At 44.3% G+C, this 15,006-nt stretch overlaps 1 protein-coding gene across 2 annotated transcripts in view; it reads left to right on the forward strand.

Moving 5' to 3' along the window:
- RFX8 (regulatory factor X8) overlaps positions 1-15,006 on the forward strand; it is a 34,070-nt gene that overhangs the window by 1,453 nt on the left and 17,611 nt on the right. Inside the window, exons 2-9 of one of the 2 annotated variants that reach the window (XM_083610716.1) lie at positions 1,777-1,900; positions 2,629-2,690; positions 5,734-5,820; positions 11,273-11,336; positions 12,342-12,434; positions 12,828-12,905; positions 13,652-13,762; positions 13,861-13,974. In XM_083610716.1, coding sequence (XP_083466842.1) covers positions 1,777-1,900; positions 2,629-2,690; positions 5,734-5,820; positions 11,273-11,336; positions 12,342-12,434; positions 12,828-12,905; positions 13,652-13,762; positions 13,861-13,974 — 733 coding nt within the window. The remainder of the gene's footprint in view (positions 1-1,776; positions 1,901-2,628; positions 2,691-5,733; positions 5,821-11,272; positions 11,337-12,341; positions 12,435-12,827; positions 12,906-13,651; positions 13,763-13,860; positions 13,975-15,006) is intronic. The other variant, XM_083610717.1, reaches the window with a different exon arrangement.

Consider the following 15,006-nt stretch of genomic DNA (forward strand, 5'->3'; position numbering starts at 1 on the left):
ATATATATAATCGTTTATTTATTAAATAGCGTTTTTCTGTTTTTGGTGTCAGGTATGGTTAGTCTGAATTGTGTGCAGATTACTGGGTAAGAAGCATAAGAAGAGAGAGCCATTCTGGATTAGCCCCGAATATAGCATTTTGTTCCCCCCAATAGCTGACCAGACGATCTAGCATGCATAAATATACCGTATTTTTCGCCCCATAGGACACACCTAGTTTTTTGGGGGGGAAATAAAGAAAAAAAATTTAATTTCCCCCCCAGGCACGGGGCTGGCGCGGGGGAAGCCCGTGCTTCCCCCGACCCCAGCCCCCAGAACAGCCTGCTATCCGCAAGCCTAGGGAGCCGCACCGGTCTCCCCAGGCTTGCGGAGAGCTGTGCGAAGCCCGGGCACGCTCTTCAGCGCACCCCAGGCTTCGGAATGCAGGCAGCTCCGCGCAAGCTTTGGGAGCCTGGCGCGAAGCTGTGCCGGGCTCCAGAGGGTTGCGTGGAGCTGCGCCAAGCCCATAGCTGTGAAGTGTCCCTTATTTGAAGGGACAGTCCCTTATTCCAGTGCCATGTCCCGCTGCTGTCCCTTATTGATGGATGTCCCTTAAATGATGTCCCTTAAATTTCAAAGGAAGCAGCTCCTCTCCCTCCCTCCCTGCCGGCCAGAGAGGAGGGAGGCTCCAACTGTGTTGCTTGGCTGTGTTGCTCACCCACTAAGAAGTCTAAGAACGACTGGGGGGAGGAGCTTGCATGCCTTGTGTGTGGCTAGTTAATGCAAGCTGAGGGGTTTTTTGAATGCTGGACGCCATTTTGTTGCACGTGCTGCTGCAAACTTTGCAGTGCAAAGCCAGGCCGGGGAGCCATCTTAAGTTGAGGCTGCGTAGGCCTTGTGGTGCATGTGATTCAGATTCTATTCAGTTTAACCTCTGATTACAAAGTTGGTTGGACAGTGTTCTCGAAGCTACCAGCATGAGTATGACCAGACTGCAGGAGGACAGGAAGACTGGAGTGCCTGGAACAGGTGAGGCCGCAGGTCCCTTATTTTGGCTGCTGGTCCCTTATTTTCAAATCTGTAAGTTGACAGCTATGGCCAAGCCTGGGAGTGCAGGCAGCTCCTCACAACCTTTGGGAGCCCGGCGCAAAGCCGCGCCGGGCTCCGGAGGGTTGCGCGGAGCTGCACCGAGCCCCGGAGTGCAGGCAGCTCCGCGCAACCCTCGGAAGCCTGACGCGGCTTCGCGCCGGGCTCCCTAGGGTTGCGCAGAGCTTCCTGAAGCCTGGAGAGCGAGAGGGGTCGGTGCGCACCGACCCCTCTCGCTCTCCAGGCTTCAGCGAAAGCCTGTATTCGCCCCATAGGACGCACACACATTTCCCCTTCATTTTTGGAAGGGAAAACGTGCTTCCTATAGGGCGAAAAATATGGTATGTATTTACTACATTTTAATGCTACGTAACAACTGAAGTTCTGTAGGCAAAATGAAGGTTAAATGATTAAAACAGATTGAAATAAAATGAAATAATAAAATATAAAAGCGTTAAAATAGCTGCAGAATGCAACCAAAGTGAAACCCACAACCTTGAGATATGGAGACACTGTATTCAAACAATTAACAATTTTATGGAATTCAATTTTGTTTCACAAAACGCTTTGTAAACCCAGGAATTCCAAGTTATAATTTTATTTTACCTGCTGCAAACCTTCTGTCCTTCAAAGTAAACATGGCAACCCGCATCTTCTGAACATAAATAGGCATAACATTTGTTTCCTCTTGGTTCTTTTCCCCCCTTCAAGGATAGCAGACAATTTCTTTGTATGCGAAGGATGCAGTGTGCCACGTTGTCTGCTGTACGAAATGTATGTGGAGAACTGCAGACAGGAGGCCCAGACTCAAGTAAATCCAGCTACATTTGGAAAGGTATACACAGTGTGCTGCTGCTACCTTAAAATGCTATCGGTTTCGGATGGAACTGTACCAGTTTCTGCTCCATTAGAAGCTTTGGGCTCTGGGAGCTGATTTTAGTAGAACTACTATTCATTTGTTATAGAGATGCAGTGGTGTTATATTTGTACATACTTATCAAACAAATCTTCCCTTCTGTTCAGTAATCACTTGGTATTGTATATCGTGTTGAGACATGTGCAGGACACTCCTATTCATAATTGCTCAGTACAGCTCATTTCAATGGGAATTAACTCCCTATTAAATCTGCATACAATGGCAGCCTTAGATTCAAATTAGACCCAGTGGGCGATTCAATATGGTGGTTTTAATATGTGTTTCACTCACAACTGCTGTGAGACGTACACAATGTATACTTGAGTAAACATTCGTATTTCTGGATATAAACTGTCAAGTGAAAAATGGCATGAGGCTGCTGTCCTAAGCACACATTCCTGGGAGGTCTTAATGTGGCTTACTTCTGAGTAGATGATGTGTACTGAGGAATGCACTATAAAACATGTAAAATATTCCAGATAGATTGACAGAATGTGGGAAATTACTAGCTGTTCAGTTCAGTAAATACCAGGTGAGTACATCACCTGGTGATAACTAGAAAATGGGTTGAAAATGTTCTGAGATGATACAGGAAGCACACAAATATTTTACCAGTGTGACTAACTTTTCTGTGCATTTCTTTTAAGCTTGTTCGGTTAGTGTTCCCAGACTTAGGAACCAGAAGACTGGGCACAAGGGGAAGTGCAAGGTACATTATCATTTCATTTGTATTAATTGAAGATTTAGAAGCTATCAGAAAAGTTTATAGTCAGCTGCTTATTTGTGCATTTAAGAGTTCACGGGTACTGTAATATGGAAGGTGAACTTTCATGCAAAACCATGGTAGCAACATCTGTAAATAGTGAAATATATTCACAGTAAGGTAAAGGTAAAGGGACCCCTGACCATTAGGTCCAGTCGTGGCCGACTCTGGGGTTGCGGCGCTCATCTCGCTTTATTGGCCGAGGGAGCCGGCATACAGCTTCCGGGTCATGTGGCCAGCATGACTAAGCCGCTTCTGGCGAACCAGAGCAGCGCACGGAAATACCGTTTACCTTCCCGCCAGAGCGGTACCTATTTATCTACTTGCACTTTGACGTGCTTTCGAACTGCTAGGTTGGCAGGAGCAGGGACCGAGCAATGGGAGCTCACCCCGTCGCGGGGATTTGAACCACCGACCTTCTGATCGGCAAGTCCTAGGCTCTGTGGTTTAACCCACAGCGCCACCCATGTCCCTTTATTCACAGAGAAATCTTCAACTCCCTCCCTCTTCTGTATCTCTTTCCCTTAAATGTTCTGTGGGTGTTAAATCATTTCCCCCGTCAATCCCAAAGTCTCTCTCTGCCTAGTTTATTGTACTCTTTTCTCCAATTTCTTCGCATCTAAGATCCCTGTCTCTGTTCCTCGCTTCCCCAGCTGTTCTCACAGTCCTTGACCTCCTGGCATCTTTTCCTTTCTGAAAACAGCACACCTGTTCTCTTGCCCTCCAGGCAGTGTGTGTGTGCATTCACACTAAATTCAATTTTTACTTTCCTTATAGGAGCTGCAGTTTGTTAATATTCTGCCGGTGGCAGTTGACTGCTGAATGGTGCTAATGTTCATAAATATTCTAAGATGGAACAGAAGGATCAGTCAATGCTTGTGGTTTTTAACCCACCCACCCTCATGTGACATTAGTCTATAGGCAGAATTAAATTTATCACTAATTGGCAAATCTTGAAATAGTGGGGCAGAGCTTCACATTGGAAAACATGGTGATCTTTAGAGCAGTTTTCATATGATTATCGGAGAGAAACCTATTTGTTTTAAGTCAAATTGCAGCATATAAAAATCTGGCCTGTAGCTTAGTGCTTCTCAAACATTTTGAAGTTGGACCCACCTTGAATTTTATTTTTCCTCCCTCTTCAAAACACATTGAAGAATATCTCATCAGGAGTCAACACTGCACAAGTTTATATTTTATATCCATTTTTAATGACGACATAGGTATATAACCAATGTAGTGTCTTCCAGATGCTGTTGGTTTGTTGTTGTTGTTTAGTCGTTTAGTCGTTTAGTCTTCCTGACCCCATGGACCAGAGCACGCCAGGCACTTCTGTCTTCCACTGCCTCCCGCAGTTTGGTCAAACTCATTGCTGGTAGCTTCGAGAACACTGTCCAACCATCTCGTCCTCTGTCTTCCCCTTCTCCTTGTGCCCTCCATCTTTCCCAACATCAGGGTCTTTTCCAGGGAGTCTTCTCTTCTCATGAGGTGGCCAAAGTAATGGAGCCTCAGCTTCAGGATCTGTCCTTCCAGTGAGCACTCAGGGCTAATTTCCTTAAGAATGGATGCATTTGATCTTCTTGCAGTCCATGGGACTCTCAAGAGTCTCCTCCAGCAATGCTGTTGGTTACAACTCCCATTATCACTGACCATTGAACATGCTTCCTGGGGCTGTTTTGTTTATTTATTTCCACTTGTTAATTGCTTCCTATGAGACATCGCAAAATCATTTAACACTGGAAACCTCAACAGTGAAAACATATATAAAACACTTGACACAGTTCTGTATATAAAAACAATTTCAAATCCGAGACAGATGGGGATAAAAGTTTCCCTTAAAAGGCTTGCTGAAAGAGGGAGGCATCAAAACGACAATACAGTAGGTGGGAGGGTGGCTGTCTGATACAAAACCGAAGAATAGATTGCACCACTCTAGAAGCCCAGTTCCTATGTCCTGCAGAACAAGCTCTCCTGATGAGGTGGTATCTGCAGTTGGCGTTCTCCTGCAGAGCACAGTGATCAGTCGGGTTACATAAGGAGTGATAGGGTCTTTTAGGTTTCCGGGTCCCAAACTGCATAGGGAATTGTGCACCACTACCAGCACTTTGAACTTAGCCCAGTAGGCAATTAGCTCCCAGTGTAATTCTTTCAGCAGCAATGTTACATAATGGTGATCGTTTGCCCCAGTGAGCAGCCACATCCCTGCATTTCAAAGCTGCAGCTTCTGGGTCAACATCAGGGGCTGCTCTACAACTGATGGGAGTTGTATTCTAAAACATCAGAGTACATACATTGGCCACCCATATTCTAGGCAGTATAGGAATAGAATAGAATTTAAGCTGTGACATAGAGCAACAATGGGGAAACTGTGCCCTCCAGATGTTGTTGGAATTCATCTCTCATCAACCCCAACCAGCATTGGCCAGCAGCCAGGGAGGGTCACAGTTGTAGTCCAATAACATCTGAAACACCGCAGGTTCCCCACTCCTGTCATGAATGGAAGGAGCTTATTTATTAATGGGGTCGCCCAGTAGGAAGGGTGTGCTGTCTGCCTGATGAAGGAAGGAAGGAAGAACCTAAGACCTGCGGAAATGGAGCAAGGGAGCATGTCATTCATTGTGCAACCCAGGCATAGGCAAACTCCAGCCCTCCACATGTTTGGGGCTAAAATTCTCATAATCCCTAGCTAACAGGACCAGTGATCAGGGATGATGGAAATTGTAGTCCCAAACATCTGGAGGGCCAGAGTTTGCCTACGCCTGGTGCAACCCAACAGGACCACATCAGGACCCACAGTTTTGGTTGCACTGCCTTAGTTGATTATCAACAAGGTTGTACATAGCATATTAGGTGGTTAAAGGTGTCGCAGGAAGTATCCCATTTATTTATATATTTTGAATCTTTGACAGATATTTACAGATTATGGCTGAGAGTTCGCCACGCAACTGGCCTCTTCGTCAATCTCTTAAATTTGTCTGTTATTCTTCAGGTATCATTATGATGGAATACAGATAAAGAAGAGCTCACCCTTCTATGCCCACTATTGCTATCTTTTGGCTGAGAAAAGGGAGAACAGGTTTGGTTCTTAAATATGTTTCACGACAAAATGTGGGTACGGATAGCTGAAATTGTATTTCCAGTGAATTTACGCCAGTTGGTTGGATAATGATAACCCTGGCACTTTGAGGATTGGGGGGTCCCAGTTTGCTGTGTAGTTGCAACAGAAGCTGTAAAACAGTATGGGATTAAGAGTCTCATGCTGTACCAACTGAGCTATCCCAGTGTGATCTTGTTATTCACAAAATGTCTTGGTTCAATCCCAGGTCTAATGGGTGACATTTAGTTTTACGGTCAACAAATAAGAAGAACCAAGCTTGCAAAGGTCAGCTGGTTTAACTGAGACCGTTTAATGAAGTCCCAGGCAAGAGGACTTCAGATAGCTTTCCAGTTACTGATTCAGCTATTTGAACAGCTGAGGGATCAGAGTGGGACCCCCTTTGCTAATTAACTCAAATTTTGGATGTGCATTGTTGAGCAAACAGAATATATTTGCAAGCTCTAGTTGTCAGTTACAACCTGTTTGAGCAAGATTCGGTTTGGCAGATTTTACTCTTAAATGTCAAAAATACTGCTGCCAAGTTCTGATTAAACTTAACATCAGATTTGTCACACATTGATCACACACACACACACACACACACACACACACACATACACACATCTTCTGCAATGAGCTACACATCACAGTAGAAGGATGCAGATGCCTACAATAGTATATATGGATGAAGTGTGGGTTTAAAAAATTGCTTCAAAATGATCCACTTAACTGAGTTGTGCAGCATGGAGATTCTGTCTGGAGACTAAATCATATATTCTACATTCATATTACACAAGGGGGGTGGGGAGGAAACAAGTTACTTGTGAAAATTCGTGGGGTTGAATCCAAATGTGTGTTTCCACTAGCAAAAAGCAATTTCTGCTCTTGGAATGATTGTGTTTGAATTAGTGATAGATAAAAAAGGTGACCCCAAATCTGGAGGGTGAGCAATGAATTTGAGGGAAATTGAACCTGGGACATACTGGGTATGGTTTTAAATTGGGGAAATAAACTAATTTAAGATGACTTTGTCCAGATGATTTGGAGGTAATGAATGGGGGATAATTTAAGGGGAGTTGAATTGCTTTGGAGGATAATGTACTGAGAAATTAATGGGGGATAAACGAATTGAAGAGAAATTAGTTTGGTGTGAACAGCAGTGGAGTGCAAATTAATTGGAAAAATTTACCTGGGCTGATTAGGGTGGGAAATTAGTTGTCTTGCCTACTGTGATGTTTCTACATATAAATTAGCATAGGCAGATTTGTTCCTGTGGCCTATGCGGTTTTAAGTAAGTAGCCAGGCACCTGCAAGGTGTTTTATGAAAGTCAGCAAACATATTAAAATATCAGTCTTAAGAATTTCATTTCATTTATTCATTAATTAAATTTCTATCTCACCCTTCCTCCTAAAGGAGCCCAGGGCAGCTACAAAAACAGACAACAGCCATCACAATGAAATAATGCCATTAAAATGTAGCAAAATAAAAAATGAGCTGGAAAAAATGAGCATATAGTCTTGGGTAGCCTGTGGAAAAATAACTTTAACCATGATGGGGATGTGCAGTGTAACCTGACATGACTCACTCACAGCTAGTTACTGGTTCCATCCGTTTCCTTGTTGGGGTAGGCATTGCTATATAACATCCACTCAATTTAGGGCCCCTCCATATGTCGTTTTTATTGTGAATTCATGATTATTCATGTTCATGGTGCTATTGGAATGGTTATAAATGAGCCCACTTTCAGAAGTGTTTGTGCCTGCAAACATCTCAGGCTTCAGTTGACTTGCTACAGTGCAAGAGTCCCTTTCCGTATGGCAGTGATCACAGCACAGTCACAGGCCGAAGCCATTCCTGCCTCACCACAGGCCGCATCCCTGGTATGGAGAAAGAAATCCAGAAAGGATTTATATGGGAAGACACAAATATGCATTGGGAAGCATCACAGGGCAACTAACAAAGGGTCCCTCCAGGCTGGTGGTTTATTGTGGCTGTATTCTGCAAGCTGTTCTTGACAAAATAATAAGCGGAGCAAGGCATGCCATGTAAACAGCTCTGTCCAACAGAGAGGAACAGCAAGAGGGCTGTTGCCACCCGCCAGCATCTGCCACCTGAGGCGGTTGCCTTACTTGGCCTGTGATAGGGTGGGCTTTGCCTGTTTCCCAAAGCCCCCAGTGTGGTATGGCGGAAGGTTGTGTGTGTGTGTGTGCTGACAGGGAAGAAGCAGCCAATGGATCTTAGGGATGCATGTGAGGGAATGTGGGTGACGGAAGGAATCACGGAGTCCACGGAGGCACATGCCCTCACAGTGACTTTCGGAGGTGAAGCATGGTGTGAGCATGCTCCTCTAGCTTTCTCCTCAGACTCAGGAGGAAACAAACATAACACGTCACACAAATTTCCTCACACAAGGCAGCAGGGAGAGGCCATTGCAGGGTGATCACTGGACTCAGAGGGCATGTTTTCTGTGAGCCCTGCTCCCTCATCCCTGCTTGTAAAAGCGTGATCCTTTTTCCATCTCTTTAGTTCTCTCATTCGACTCAGACTGTAAGCACTCTGAGGCAAAAAAAAATGGTTTGTTTTGTTCAGTTCTCTAGGATATTCTGAGCACCGTCGGGATGGATGTTTGCTAGTGTTCTGTGACTACATATGGCAAGCTTCAAGCAGGTGCTCATGTTTAGGGTGCTGACATCACCGAACAGAGGGATGAGCTCTCTTGCTTCCCTGTTTCTAGGCAGCAGCTGCAGCCACGAGACCATGCGTACAGCTCAATTGGCTCTTGAGGAGGAGCAGGATGGCGGCCTGAGAGCTGACAAGCTATGCCAGCCAGCCTATTGAGAGAGGCCACCATCCATGCGTGTTGCTATAGTAACAACATTCGATTGGGTGGAGTGCTCTTCCCAGAGAAGCAGGGGCTGTGAATTCTCAGGAAACGTATTACTACACTCCCGGCAGTTTATCCTAGAATTCAAGTCGAGCTGCTCCAAGGCCTTATTAAAAAGAAAGAAAGCAAAGTCCGAGTCTTGAAAACCTGGTTTTTCAATAAGTGTTGCCCGCAAAGCAACTTATACCCAGCTTGCCAGGTGTGCCAACTTGAATAAAATATTGGGGGGGGGCAGGTAAGCCCCACCTTGCGTAATGGATCACAAGATGCGGCACACTCACACCATTTGAATGTCAATGCCCATCAACTTGGGGGAGCGGTGGCCCCTCAAATATTTTATTGAGGGCATCCGAATGAACCTCGGCCCCTATGTGTTGTCTCCTATGCAGATTGTACAACCTATTATCCAGCGCTATTTTTCTAGAAAAAGAGGTGCCAGAACTGACCATGAACAACTCCCTTGTTCTCGTATAATGGCAATGGCGCTTACCTGAGAGGTGCCAGAACTGAATTCTGGTGAGCTCCAGCTGCAAAAAAAGCTGTGCTATTATCCACCAAGCTGAATACAGCCTGCTGGTTATGTATGGAACCCCAATGGAAGCAGCTGTTTGCTGGCACTGCAAAAACAGGATGGTGGTTAAAAATCTTGGCAGGCTGTAATAGAGGAGTACTGGAGTGCCTTTGTCACCAGTTGTGCAGGCCTTCTTTAAGACTGATTGATTGCGGCCAAATTTGTTTTCTTTTTTGTTTCTTGCTTAAATAATTCTTGCTGTATCGAATACTACTTGGGGGCCAAGCATAATAAATCTTAACAGCTCTGGCATTTGCCACCCTTTAGAACTGCGCCCTCAAGTTCTTAGAAGTTCACAGTTAGCCAGGGATCAGAAACCTGTGACCCTTGAGCTGTGCTTAGAGTCCCAACTCCCACCAGCCCCAGACAGGATGGCTTCTTAATGGTCAGGGATGCTGGGAATTGTAGCAGCAAGCCGAAAAAGCTCGTGCACTCCCAACGTTTCACCAAATACATACATACATACATACATACATACATACATACATACATACACACACGTTTGTGTCTGTTTTCATAACATGGTTCACTCACTTCCACTGTGTATTTCTACATGTTGCAGCAACATTCATTTGATTTGTAGCAGTCCCGTCCTCTGCTAGCTTAAAAGCCAAGTGGGCGACTTTTCTTTTTGTTAACGATGAACAATGAAACCATAACCCTCGTGCTACAATGCTAACTTGCTTCGGGAGCTGCGGTGTGTGAAATGGTAGGCTGCGTTTAGTGCCATGGTATCCAACTAAACAGTTCTGCTAGCACAAACACTTTGGGTTGTACAGTGACACTCACTCTCCTCTCTCTATGTGCCCCCATGTACCCCCTAAGTAAATTCTGGACGTTCCCCCAACTCAGACATAGGGGACACACAAAGAGAAGAGAGGGAGGTAAAGTTCTGTTGCTCACTCCAAAGTCTTTATGTTACTGGAACTGTTTGTTTGGCTATCACCCTGTGCTTATGCCATTTATATGAATGTGCTCCAGACAAGATGGAACCACCATCCCACAGAGCTTTGAGTTATAAATAGCTGAATCCTGAAGGATGACAGCTCTAGCACGCTAACAAAATGTTAACAAGGCGTTTCCCCAAAGGCAAAAATAGGAAGAGGATTTATTGTTTGATAGGTACTAGAAAACAGAGGCTGTCCCTGGTCAGAAGGGGCCAAGGTTGACCTAGCAAAATCCATGCATGAAGCTCAGAGGGTAGGTGCCACCACTTCTGTGGTGCTTTTTAGATGCTTTAAATTGTTTTGAAATACGTCTTTATTTCATTTTTAATTGCCTTGTTTTATCGGGGATAATAATAATAATTTATTATTTATACCCCGCCCATCTGGCTGGGTTTCCCCAGGGATGTGTTTGCCATGTGGGGAAGAACAGCAAAGCATAAATTTAATAGACAATAAATTAAATAACATGTCAGCAGCAAGCTCTTGAATCTGGTGAGCTAGCAAAGAGGCAGCCAGTGCAGTTCTTTCAGCATGGATGAAATAGCTAAGTGCTTCTCTCAGCATCCTAGCTGCCGAATTCTGCCCTAGTTGCAGCTTCTGGACCAGGTGCAAAGGCAGCCCCACAGAGAGTACATGCCAACCATCTAATTGTGAGGTTGTCAATGGCCAAGCTACCCATGTTAAGGAAAGAACATAGCTGTCATTACTAGCTGAAGATGGTAATAGGCACCCCTTGCCACTGAGATCTCCTTGGCCTCTAGTGGCAAAGATGATTCCAGGAGCGCCCTCCGAATTATGTACCTGTTCCTTCATAAGGAGTGCAACCCTGCCCCAAACAGGCAAAAAACCTAATTCCTGAACCCAGGAACCACTTGCGGCCAGGGATTCAGAGAGATGGTTAGCCCATCATAACACCCAGGCATTGGTTCATACACTCGCAACCTCTCCTGATTCAGACATTGTAGAGAAATAGTTAACCAAACAGAGCTATTTCAAAGTAGGTTTTGTTGTTGTCTGTCCTACCACAGTGGGGAGGTTTGCAGTTTTGAGAATGCGGCAAGTCATCAGAGCAGTGGCTGCAGAAAAGAGACAGTGAGTATTTGTTCAAAGCAGATTTAATACGAGGTGGCTACGAGCCAAGGACTGTTAAAACATCCGTCTGTGATGGATCAGTGAAATGCAACCTGCCGAGAACGCTTTTTAAAAAGCATTTTTCTTCCTGGCTACGATTCTGCTGTAGGAAGTTGGCAGGAGCCATGGCACTGAATCAGTAAGCGCATAATTAAATCCTGTATGCGAGAGACTTTAAGTGTGGTGACCCATTTCTTTGCTTGCTTCCTGGTAGGATCATTATTGTACCTCAGTCCATGTACTCTGCTGTGTTAGTCGATCTCAGGGGAGATTCTGCTGCTACCTTTAAGTACACAGCTGCATCACTTGTGAAACATAGATGCATAGAATCATAGAACCAAATACAAGAGTATGACTTGCTGCTCATACCCTTTTAAAGGTGAAGTCAGGCGTAACAATTTTAGAGCCGTAGGTTCACTCTGAAACTTCCTCTTCTGTGTTCAGTCCAGTTGTCTCTTTTCCACTGCATGATGGAATTCGGAGTGGGGTGGGGGGGGATAGATTTGCAAGTTTGAAACAGAAGCTGGCTATACGCAGTGCTGATTGACTGCCCCACATCATGTTCCCAAGAAAGCTTTCTGTTCGAGCCCTGGAGCAGTTTAGCAAAGCAACAAGCAGGAGCTAGCCATACATGGGTGTGCACTGCACAACTGACAGTGATGCCCGTGTATTTTGTGTAAGAGTATCAAACCAAGTGTGAGAATCCTTTGATCAGGCTAATGGGAATGTGAGTTGGATTACTGGATAGGAGTGGCTCTGGAAATACTCTGTAAAAGCACAATGACAGTCCAATCCAACCAAAAAATCCTTCATGTCAAGTTTGCCCCAGATCGATGTGGCTGTTGCAAATACACACCAATGCCAAAGGACCCCACTCTGTTGTTTGCCAATGTTGTGCCACCCAGTAGTAATAAACATAGTTGTAAGTGTGTGTTGTAAACTTAATAAACTGTTGTTGTTTTGTAGAAGGACCAAGAAGCAGTTGGATATCCACTTCCTGAATTCAGGAGATTTTCTTCATGGGAGCAGGAGCTAGAAAAGAAATATTCCTGTAAAATGGTATGTTTGGTAGCATAACAACCCTTCCAGAGCTGAGATCAAATCAAGTGATGAGACCCTGTTGTGGCTACTGCCACCAAGGACAGCAAGGTTGTAAGAAGCAGTGACTTCTTGGTGGTAGCCCCCATATTGTGGAAATTATCCCAAAGGGAAACCTACACCCTTGTCCCTTTAAGGTTAACAAGTAAGATCTTCTATTTTTATTATCCCAAACCTCTGAGTTGCAATAGTCCACTTCTGATTATTGAATAGATTTTTGTAGGATAGGGTTGACCTGTTTGGGTCTGCTTTGTTGTAGATTGTTGCATGGTGCTTTGAGGACTGAATAAATGGAGCAATTATGAATTCTTGACCACGGTGCTTTCATGTTGCCTCGTTTTGTATATATTCCAGGTTTCTTTATTTGCTGATGCATATTGCACCCACTGCCAAGAAGTGTTGCAGAATGTAAAAAACAAGGATCTTGACCAGGTAGGTGAGATGTTTGTGTTAGGTCTCTGCGTAAGCCTTCCTTCAGATCAACCCATTCCATGTTTATTTGATAGGAAGTTCCACATAATTTCTCTGGCTGCATTTAGGCCAAAAGTGATGTGAGGTTAATGTCTTTGCCATTGCCACATAGGTTTGTTTTAGTTTTAAAAATGTAAATATCAGATGATGAGAGAGACTGATAATTATTAGGATTGCAGGAGGCAGAGAGGAGGAATTCAACTCTTTCTTTCCATGCTGTGGTCCTGAAGAAAACACCTCATCTGAAAGAGGCTTGGGCCACTCTGGCTACTGTGGGATCAGAATGCTGGAATAGGTGGGTCTTTGGTCTGATCCAGTAGGGCTCTCATGTTCTTAAGATGCTATATGCTTTGAGGGGGCAGGGAATACCTTTGCTCCCAAGGAAACATGCATATATATAAGATTGTAGCCATTAATGGAATGTCCTCCTTCCCGTAAATCTCATTACTCCAACTACTTTATCCTAAATCTCTGCTTGATTATGATGATATACAAGCAGGCAAAATAAACAGTCCCGTAACCTCTGTTTTTTCTAGATTTCATTGCTAATATTACATGCTTTAGACACCCGAGGCTTTTATTTTGCCTCCTTTTTGGAAACAATGGGGATCACTACCAATATTTTACTTCCGTCTTCTAGGCCAGTTGGATTAAATTTTTTTAAGCCAAACATGAGTAGAGCAAGTCTTCTTCTACCCCCCCCCCAGCCCACCACCATTATGTGGAGATGCATGTTCAGGAGCAGTGTAGCCGTTGCATTAGGGGAAGGAAGCATTCCAGGGGATTCCCAACATCTGGGAAGGCAGCAGAAGCACATGGTGGGTTCTGGGCTCAGCAAATGTCCTTAAGCTTCTTTTCCCAACAATAAATGACTTCAATGTTGCAGTGAAAATTCATTAAGTATGTGCTCCTTTAGGTGGAAGAGCTCTTCACTTCTTTCTGGAAGTCTCTGAAGCCTGACGCAATAATGTTCGTGTCCCAGGCAGATGTTTGCCAGCTGTTTCAATGCTACGACAGGCAGCTCTTCCAGGTACCACTTTTCATATAGTAGACCAGAGGTTCCCAAACTTTGAATCAGACCTTCTTTGGGAGAAGTGGGGCAAAAGTGTGCAGATAAAAGTGAAGTTCTTCAACCAGATGGGCATTTCCTTGCTTCTGCAGCTAATACATGTATGGCTTGAATGGCCCCTGGTTGACAGAGAAACCTTGTATATTCATACAGGATTTGTGGGGATGGCTGCCTTCCTAGTCCTTCATCATCTCAACCTCACTTGAGGAGAAAGAAACCCCAGAAGGGCTGCTCTCGTATTCCAATGATTGGTGCTCATTTGTGATTTTCAGAAGGTGGTGTACATGGTTTTCCTCCCCATTTCAACCTCACAACAACCCTGTGAGGTAGGTTGGGCTAAGAACAGACAGTGAGTGGCCTGAGGTCACCCAGTGAGCTTCATGGCTGAGTGGAAATTTGAATCCTGGCCTCTCAGGACCTAGTCCAGCACCCTAACCACAACGCCACACTGGCACTGAGATTTTCTGAGGAGATCTTATGAGGAGACCTTATTATGAGCCCCTTTGCTGCTTAGTGTGGCCATGTGTCCTACTTTACAGTGGAGAGTTTGAAGAAGTCCTCTATTTGTAAGCCCCTGCAAGCAGTTTCAGGTTTAACATCAAGGGCTCTGTAGTTGCCCGTAATCAGTTAGCACCAAGACAGCAGACTATACAGGCACGCAGGTTACCTAATCCCTGTCTTCTCCATCATGGTGAGATATGTTACTTGCATTTCTATTTAAATTGTAATCATCATTTCTAATTTTGCATCTGTACATATAAATTTGTAAGTGCAAATTTTATTCAGCTGCTTGTTGCCTTCTATATTCTCATGAAAATTCATCAGCATTTTAGTGAGAATTTCTCCTAATGACTAACACACATATTTTTGTATGTTATTGAACAATATGTGTTTTGTAGGTTATTTTCACTAACATTTATTAATAACACATGCATATATATTTTTGGTAAACATTGTGTGGTTGGAGAATTTCATTGCAAAATTCAGGTAAGT

Source organism: Podarcis filfolensis, assembly GCF_964270895.1.
Source record: "Podarcis filfolensis genome assembly, chromosome: 4".
In the NCBI taxonomy this organism is placed as follows: Eukaryota; Metazoa; Chordata; class Lepidosauria; order Squamata; family Lacertidae; genus Podarcis; species Podarcis filfolensis.